The sequence below is a fragment of the Thamnophis elegans genome, chromosome 2 (genome assembly GCF_009769535.1).
Source record: "Thamnophis elegans isolate rThaEle1 chromosome 2, rThaEle1.pri, whole genome shotgun sequence".
Classification (NCBI taxonomy): Eukaryota; Metazoa; Chordata; class Lepidosauria; order Squamata; family Colubridae; genus Thamnophis; species Thamnophis elegans.
The window spans coordinates 152,481,918-152,490,873 of record NC_045542.1 but is presented as its reverse complement, the minus strand read 5'-3'; the positions used below and the strand labels follow the sequence as shown (position 1 = coordinate 152,490,873).

At 43.8% G+C, this 8,956-nt stretch overlaps 1 protein-coding gene across 1 annotated transcript; it reads right to left on the bottom strand.

Moving 5' to 3' along the window:
• Positions 1 to 634: 634 nt before the first annotated feature.
• On the bottom strand, positions 635 to 8,446 carry LOC116523806 (TNF receptor-associated factor 2-like). The gene is made up of 5 exons (XM_032238879.1): positions 8,080 to 8,446; positions 6,159 to 6,216; positions 5,366 to 5,464; positions 4,245 to 4,364; positions 635 to 2,675 (listed from the first exon to the last, which is right to left on the bottom strand). The coding sequence occupies exons 1-5, from the start codon at positions 8,229 to 8,231 to the stop codon at positions 1,995 to 1,997; spliced, it is 1,110 nt and encodes a 369-aa protein (XP_032094770.1). The 5' UTR covers positions 8,232 to 8,446; the 3' UTR covers positions 635 to 1,994.
• Positions 8,447 to 8,956: the final 510 nt, after the last annotated feature.

Here is an 8,956-nt window from a genome sequence, read left to right as displayed (position 1 = left end):
GTCTGAGCAAGGGATTGGACTACAAGACCCCCTAAGGTCCCTTCCAACTCTGTTATTCTATATTCTACTAAGTTAGTAACATGGTTGTTAAGTGAATCCCCATTGACTTTGTTTATCAGGAGATTGCAAAAGGGGATCATATGACCCTGGGAGACTGCAACCATATTTATGGCCAGTTAAGTGAGCATCCAAATTTTGATCATGTGGCCATGGAAATGCAGCAATGGTTGTAAGTGTGAAAACCAGTCATAAGTAATTTTTTAAAGTGCCATTGTCATTTCAAACCGTCATTAAATAATGGTTGTTAACTCAAGGACTACTTGTATATCTATGAAAGTCAATTACTGAAGTAGCCACAGTGATAACGAATCCAAAAGAGAATTCTGGTTCCCGTTCTTTGCCAAATTCTGATATTTATTTTGGCCTGACGTCCTTGTAACTAATCTTTTTGATGCTACCAGATTAAGCCACACCACATAACAGACTAGAACTAATGGCTCTAAATTTCCTACAGTAAGATATTTTTTTAGAGAATCAACAGAATCACTGGATAATATGAGATCCTCTCTATTTAACAATTACCCAAGAACCACATTAAAGAAAAAATCATGGTTTAAAATAATGATTTAAGTCTTAGTGGAACAGCAAAATCAAACATCAGTTCGCTAATATATTTCCAGTATTTTCTTGTATAATAGTCGACGTAAAACACTTTTCATCAATCATATAAATATACTTTAATGTTTTATTCGCATATCAGTACAAAGGTACTCTTATATAATAAATACCAGAGTTGTAAATAAATAAGAATGCGAGGTAGAAAAAAATGTCAAGACTAAGGATAATATATCTCAAAATCCTTAGTTGTTATTGCAAAGTCCCTTTTCCATAAATAGTGCTATGGATATAATTAACAGTTAAAATTGGTGTTTTAAAACAATCAGGTTCCTTCAATCCATGCTAATATTTAATAGGTAAACACTACTCAAATGCACACATACACAAGTAACAATATACCACTGCAAACATCCTATTTTTTTTTGTAATTCCCATACGTAATAACTTATCATAAAGGCTCATCAGTGGAAAATCTTTCTGTTTCATCTTTTTATGCCAAATGTTCAGTTTTTAACAAACTGAAAGCAATGTAACAAGAGAGCTCAACATCTGCACTTTGGATATGATTATTATTTTTTACAAATTATTCTACTTTGTCTATAAGGAACATGCCCTTGGATTGCCACATCACAGGTTAACAGATAGCAAAAACTGATCTTCCTGGTTTATCAATTTAACTGTCCCATTGTAATGTTCTGATCTTGAGGAAGCTGGGCTTTTTTCCCAGATAAATATAGTAGTTATTACTCAGGATTGGATATTCATAGGAAGGCATTTGACATCCTTGACGAGTGGTGCGATGGCCTAGAGGTGCAGCACTCACAAAACAATCAGGAGGCTGTGAGTTCACGGATATTTCACAGGCAGATATTTCTCACTCTGAGCACACCGAGAATATATCTGCTGAACAAAACTCCATATTGGTGACAGGAAGGGCAGCAGGCCAGTTAACACTCAGCTCCATTCAGTTACCCGGGACTCCACCCAGCAAAGGATTATGGGGTCATTAAAAGAGGACGATGATGATAACGATTTGACATCCTTGACCACTGAAAAACATATCCCACATTTCTCTGCGTTTAAGAGACATTCTCCAATAGCTGGCTATAAAAATCCCATGAGGGCTGTAATGTTTAATGGATGCCCAACCTCAGCCTGAGGATAACGAAGGACCAATTTCCTGTGATTTCAAGTAGGTTTTAGATGACCCTGAGAAGCTCCGTTGACGGTCCGTTTTGAAACAGAAATTGTGGTTGACACAGTTGGATGGTAGTAAAGGTGGGGGAAAGAGATTCGATTAAAAAAATGTAAGTATCAAAAGTAATGGAAACACAGCTTAAGTTCACCATAGAAATCTCTCCGTCTCTTTCCCAGCATTAAAAGTCTATCCCCGTCAGATCCACCGCTATTTTGAGGAAGAGCGTGTCATCCTTGAGGTAGCTGGGAATCTCAGCGTGGCTGGTAAATAGAGGGCTTCCACTGGCAACATTGAGTTTCTGGTGAGGCTGCTGGAAAGAGGTGCTCTGGGGATCTGGGAGGAAGGTCTCCATCAGGGGTGACTTCCTTCGTGTGGGATCCAAGAGAGAGAAGGTGACCTTCTGTCGAAAAGGCCAAGGCAGAATGTCGTCGTAAGGACCTTTGGCCAAAGCCAGGAAGAGCGAAAGGTGGCCACCTTTGCCTACACCATCTCCATCAGGGTACAGTCGGACGTAGAGGCGGTATCCGAAAGGATGGGTGGCGAACGCCGGAGAGAAGATGGAATGCCTCTTCCCACTTTTGGCATCTTTCAGGAGTTTGGAGAAATTCTCTACCTTCCAAATCAAGATTCCGTCAGTGCTGGCCAGCTCTTGCACGGAGGGTCCAAAACCTTTGGCTCCATGAGGACTATTACGTGTTTCCTGAGAATTTTTGAGCAGCTCCTCATACTGGGAACAGGAGTGTTGGAGAGTTTTCACATTGGAGACTTGTTGATTCAGCTGCCGGCGCAAAGATGCAACCATTAGCTCCAGGGCCTCCATACGCAGCTGGACAGCATCAATGTTCAGTGAAGGACTGCCCTAGAGAAGAAAATAAGATCAAATCAGGGGGAAAAAACCAAAATTGGAGGCACAAAACCAAGTCAGTTCTCCCTCTTCATGCCATTGTTCTCAAAAGTGCAACTGTTTTCCTCTTGCCTCAGCTGCTTTGCTCATAGTTTCTAAATCAATAGGACCTTACAATAAAATCACCCGTTCTCTAAGCATAACCTTATGAAGTTTCTAAATTAATAAAGTAAAGGTTCCCCTCGCACATATGTGTTAGTGCTCATCTCCCTTTCAAAGCCAAAGAGCCAGCGCTGTCCGAAGATGTCTCTGTGGTCATGTGGCCGGCATGACTAAATGCCGAAGGCTCACAGAACGCTTTTACCTTCCCACCAAAGGTGGTCCCTATTTTTCTACTTGCATTTTTTAACGTGCTAGGTTGGCAGAAGCTGGGACAAGTAACGGGAGCTCACTCCATTATGCGGAGCTAGGGATTCGAACCGCTGAACTGCTGACCTTTCTGATCGACAAGCTCAGTATCTTAGCCACCGAGCCACCACGTCCCTTACTAAATCAATAGGACCTTACAATAAAATCACCGCGTCCATGTTTTGATTGAAAATCCTCATTTTCTCTTGAGGTTCCTCAAAGTTAATTTCTTCAGTCTTTCAGTGCTTCTTTCTACAATTGGCTGGGTTCTCTTTGGAACCTAGTGGCATCTTAAGAATATATGAAGGGCCAACCAGATGCATCTTTAACTAACTAAAACAAATTTGACAAGAGTTCATGGCTTGTGGTTGTGGCCTCTGGTATTGTTGCTTCCCAGCAACTGGCATTTAAGATCCCACCATGATTCAGGCCATAGACTAGAAGCTACATGACTACTGATCTGGTTCCAGCGATGCTCCATGAATTCTCATTCTCCATCAGAGGTGATATTCAGCCAGTTCAGAACAGTTCACCTGAACCAGTAGTGGAAATGGCAAATGGGCCTATCCACCCACCCTGGCTCTATGCCAGTGGTGGGTTCCTGCCGGTACAGCCCGCTACGGCTGTACTGATAGTAGTAGTTGGGGGCAGCGGCCACTGTACTGGTACGGTGGCTCATTTGGCCCGTGTTCCGTACTTGTTTTTGAAGGAACCGAGCCAATTGTGCACGTGCACACAGTGTGCGGTGCATGCGCAACCTCCAACGAGCAGCAGGGTGTCGCAGGGGTGGTGGAGTGCACAGCGCACATCCAGCGTGTGCACAAATGGACCACGAGGAGCATACCAGTAGCGACAGTAAGAACAACCCACCACTGCACTATGCCATCCTATTTAGGCACGTTTTTGAGGCCAGGCATCTGCGATGCACATGCGAGCAAAACTCATGCACGGAAAGTCAGGTGCATGCGCAGAAAGGGGAGCGAGCGGAGTCGCACACGGGGCAAACCAGTGTTAACAAAATGTGAAACCCACCGCTGTTCTCCATGAATGTGCCCAACGCCTTTACAAAACCATTTAAATTAGCACCCATGCCCTCCTGTAATGTTCATTTAAAACCAACCATTGAACAATGCATTGGGAAAGAATTAGGCTTTCCAAGTTTATTCAGCAACTTACCATAATAGGGGCAGTGACGCTCCAGTGTGCTTCTTTCTCTTTATTCTCATTTTGGTCTTCAGGAATCAAAGTGGCATTTTTTGTAGTTCCGATAGGAGCCTCGGGGTGGCATAAATGCTCCTAAAATTAAAAATCAGGACGGCATGGTTCAAACTAGGAGTCAGGGGTTTTTGACATCTGATCAGGACTCTGAGTCATAAACCAGACTGAGAAGTTCTAAAACCTTCCAAGTCCATGTAAGACACATTTTAAGGTTTTTAACTCACGTGGCATTCATCTGACAAAGATTCTAGGGAATTGTACATTAGTAGCCAGATAATTGTACATTAATTCTACTTTACTAGCCAAATAAGCTACTAATAAGCTAATGCCTTCATAACAACAATACATCAGTTTGTATCTAGGATACACTTTTCCCGGTCTTTCTTTCCAGAATTATCAAATGGCTCTAGCCCTTTCTTCAAGGAAAATATGTGATTTTTTAAAAAAAAAAATCCAGGAAATTAAACAGATTACTTCATTTAAAGCATGTGAAGAACGGTTGCTGGATTTGGGTATGGCTAGTCTAGAGAAAAGAAGGACTAGTGGGACCATGATAGCAGTCTTCCAATATCTCAGGGGTTGCCACAAAGAAGAGAGGGTCCACTTATTTTCCAGAGCACCAGAAGGCAAAACAAAAAACAATGGATGGAAACTAATCAAGGAGAGAAGCAACCTGGTATTAAGGAGAAACTTCCTAAATGTGAGAACGATTAACCAGTGGAACAGCTTTGCCTTCAGAAGTTCTAGGTGCTTCATCTCTGGAGGTTTTAAAGAATAGACTGGACAGCCCCTTGTCTGAAATGATACCGGCTCTCCTGCTTGAGCAGGGGGTTGGACTAGATAACCTCCAAGGTCCCTTCTAGCTGTATTCTGAATCTGAACTGTTGGGGTTTTATTACCAATATTTTTCATGACATTAGCGGTATTATTCATTATGAAAATTGCCATTACGCTTATGGACCAGCTCATAACCAGTATCGCATTAAATCTTAATGAGATATTGTTATCTTTTTTGACAGTGAACTTGGGGGCTGATTGAAAAGCAATGAAAGGGACGCCTGTATATTCATTGAACGTACCTGGTATGATTTCAGAGTCCCCGTCCACCTGCAGTCAAAATTTGGGCAGCCGATCTGTGTGTCGAGGGCGTCGTTCTCTGCTGCTTTGTCAGAGTGGAACTGAAAAGTGAAAGATTCAGGGAGTCAGATGACAATGATAAGAGTTGATCGTGGTAACATTAACCCCATACCGTCCCTTCTAACAGTCAACTTCCACCAGTAGGATGATCTCTACCACTAGGTGACCTGAGATAGTAATGCCAGACAGTAGATCCTGAGAGTTAGTGGCAAGATGTCCCAAAGGCACCTTTCTTGTTTTTCGTCGAAGACGTTTCGCTTCTTATCCAAGAAGCTTCTTCATCCAGTCAGAGCTGAAGAAGCTTCCTGGATGAAAAGCGAAACGTCTTCAAAGAAAAACAAGGAAGTTCAGTTGCCTCCTGAAAAAAAAAACACATTTAGGACCTAGATCTGAAAATATCCACAGATGTTTAGTGGGAAGATTTTACGGGAAAGGGTGAAGGTGATATAGATGACTTGAACTCTAAACTCTGTGAATCAATCATGTGACTTCTTCTGGCTTAGCAATGGAGGTGCACCCATGCTTTGTGGAACACATTTTTGACAACATCAGGAGACACGGAGACAGACACCCTCTAGAACAAGCCACCAGCCCATCTAGTTCCACTACGTTTTCTGACTTTAACACGGCTAAACTAATTTCCAAGGGAGAAAGAATTCTCTAGAACAGGGGATCTCCCACCTTGACAACTTTTTAAGGTTGTTCAGGTGTGAGGACAATTATGTTGAAACTCACCTCTTTGAGATGCAAGATCTCCTTACACGTGAGGCAGGAGACTATTCTCTCTGAGTCCCTGAGGAAGAAAAGAAAGGAAAAGGTGAACTGAGGGAAAAATCTTAACAACAGAACTGGGGACAGCTGTGAAAGGATCCTTGTCACACACAAAACCCTTCCAACCACCCACTGCTTCCATCCTTCAACATGTCATTCCACTTATCCTTTTGCTCTTCCTTGATACTTAGGCCAGGGGTCAGCAAACTGCGGCTCTGGAGCCACATGTGGTTCTTTCCTCCCTCTGCTGCGGCTCCAGCACCAGTCAGCGCCACAATTTTGAGAGGAGCTTCTGGTGTGTGGAGGGGGGGAGAGAAGCACGGTGCGCCAGGAGAAGACTCTAAGGAAAGGGGAGGGTTTTCCAGTTGTCTCCACAATTGATAGGGCTTTTGGTTATGACCAGTAGAGGAAAAAGTACGCCGTGCTAGGAGGAGACTCTATGGTGGGGGAACTGAACTTCCGGTCAGCTCCAGAATTGGACAGGGGGCTTCCGGTTAGGACCTTTGTGGCTCCCGGTGTTTTCTTTTCTGTGGGAAACAGGTCCAAATGGCTCTTTGAGTGTTTAAGTTTGCCGACCCCTGACTTAGGCAATATAACTCCATTTTGTGATTTGATTTATCAAATCTATTTCATTTTGGGTCTGTGCCTTCTTAACCAGGAAAATAAAAACAGTGCTGAAGGCATCCAGCAATAAAACCCAACAGAAGGGCAGAATTCTGAGGAAAACCTCATTCGTTAAATTAAAAACCACCAGGGCATTTGAATACAGAATAGGAGAGAGCTTTTCTTAAAAAATAGATTCTGTATTTTTATATTTATATTTGAAATGTAATAGTTTATGAAAATACAGACTCTATAAATACCACATGGGAATAACAAAAAAAAAGTAGGGAATAGGAACATAGATTGTACTGTAATTATAATTGTTATAATTATAATTATATATTTATAACATCACTATGATTTAATAATTACTATGAATATATAAGTAATTAAGGTATTAATTAATTAATTAATTAATTAATTAAGGAATTTAGCCCAAAATCTGATGTATGTATTAAGCAGGCAGATGCCTGAATTTTTCTTTTAATGCAGAATTTAATTCAGAACTCATTCCAAACCAGAGAAATGGTGGCTGACAAGTCATCAGTCCCTTTTAAGATCAGAACCAAATACCATCCAGAGAAAAATCTATCTTTGTGAGCCATAAAAATGCCAAACGACTTGATGGCATATAACCAATCAATCACTTTTGAACTTGGGGATCGATCTATCTATCTATCTATCTATCTATCTATCTATCTATCTATCTATCTATCTATCTATCTATCTATCTATCATCTATCTATCTATCATCTATCTATCTATCTATCTATCTATCCATCCATCCATCCATCCATCCATCCTGCCATTAAGAAAAGGACACACACAGCTGCCTCCAAGAGGTCAAAGAATTTCCCCGTTGGAACTAAAAGGGTTCTTTTACCAACTATTACCCAACTATTTACCAACTATTCTGGGAATTGGATTCCGCCCACTTTCAAGCTACCAAGGTTGAGAAACGTCGACCTAGTGTAATCATCAACTTGCCAAGTCAGAAAATCCGCGGCACAACTTTTGTGTCCCCAGGAACACAACGCAACCCTACCGGCAAATCCAGATGTACAAATCGACTCCCCTCTATACCCACTCGCCCCGGACATAGTTCCAGTACAATTTTCAACCTTCTCCGCCCGCATGCCGGACCCTTTCGAATTCTGGCTGAGCATGATGGGACTCGTAGTCCGAAAACCAGAGTGGGGGACGGGGGGGGGACGGGCACCCCCAGGTCGCGATTCTCCCTGCCTTCCCACCCACCCACCTTAAGATCCTCCTTGCCCCTCACCTGAAGAGCCCTTTCACGCATCTCCGGCAGTAGCGATGCCCGCATCCCGCCTGTTGCGGGTTGACCAAGAGAAACCCGCACGCTTGGCACAAGAGCCCGGCTTTGCCCAGAGGATCCATGGGCATCACGGAGCCGCGGAGCTTTCCCATCATCCACGAGCCGAGCTGGTCCCGCCGCGAACCTTCCAAGTTTGTCTCCGGATCGATCTGCCGCCCTTCAATCAATCAATCAAGCGACTCTTCTATCTATATCCCTTCCCTCTCTCTCCCGTTTCTCTTCGTAGTCTGACTCTGCCGGCAGGCAGGCGGGTGGAGAGTTTTATATACGGCGTCGCCGCTGGGCGCCTGAGTCATCCGAAGACGCACGAGGGAATCCCAGGGCCCTGAGCCAAGCTTCGTAGTCGGGGCAAGCCGGCTGAGGTTGCGTGCTGGAAAAGGACGGCGGGGCGGAACCTGACGTGGGGGGCGGGGGGGAAATGCCCCGACTTGCCCGGATTGTGGGAGACACGTACGGGAGACGGAGCAATGGGGGAAATGCCGCTTGGAGGGTTTGAAAAAAGAAAAGCGAATATCTAACAATCCGGGAAGGGGAAATTGGACGAGGGGAATAGGGGAGGGGGGAAAAAAGAACTCGAAGGGCGTAACGTGGGAAACGGGTTGCTTGGGCGAAGAAAGCGAATCCTGCTTTGCTTTCGCGCTGTCCTACCTCGCAGGGATGGGGGTGGGGAATCAGGAATCGAAGGCGCTGTGTGTGTGTGTGTGTCCCGGGCCACCTTGGTTTCGCTTTCATCGTCATTCTCTTTAAACGACCCCATAATCCCTTTGCGAAGTGGAATCCGGGCAACTGAAAGGAGATGAGTGTGGCCGGATACCCTTCC

What these genes read in the sequence shown, in the direction of transcription:
- LOC116523806 (XM_032238879.1), bottom strand. Translation starts at nt 8,231, where the DNA reads ATGATGGGAAAGCTCCGCGGCTCCGTGATGCCCATGGATCCTCTGGGC. An exon ending in TGCGTGAAAGGGCTCTTCAG is followed by an intron (nt 6,217 to 8,079) that starts GTGAGGGGCAAG and finishes TTTCTTCCTCAG; the next exon opens with GGACTCAGAGAGAATAGTCT. An exon ending in GGACTCTGAAATCATACCAG is followed by an intron (nt 4,365 to 5,365) that starts GTACGTTCAATG and finishes TTTTAATTTTAG; the next exon opens with GAGCATTTATGCCACCCCGA.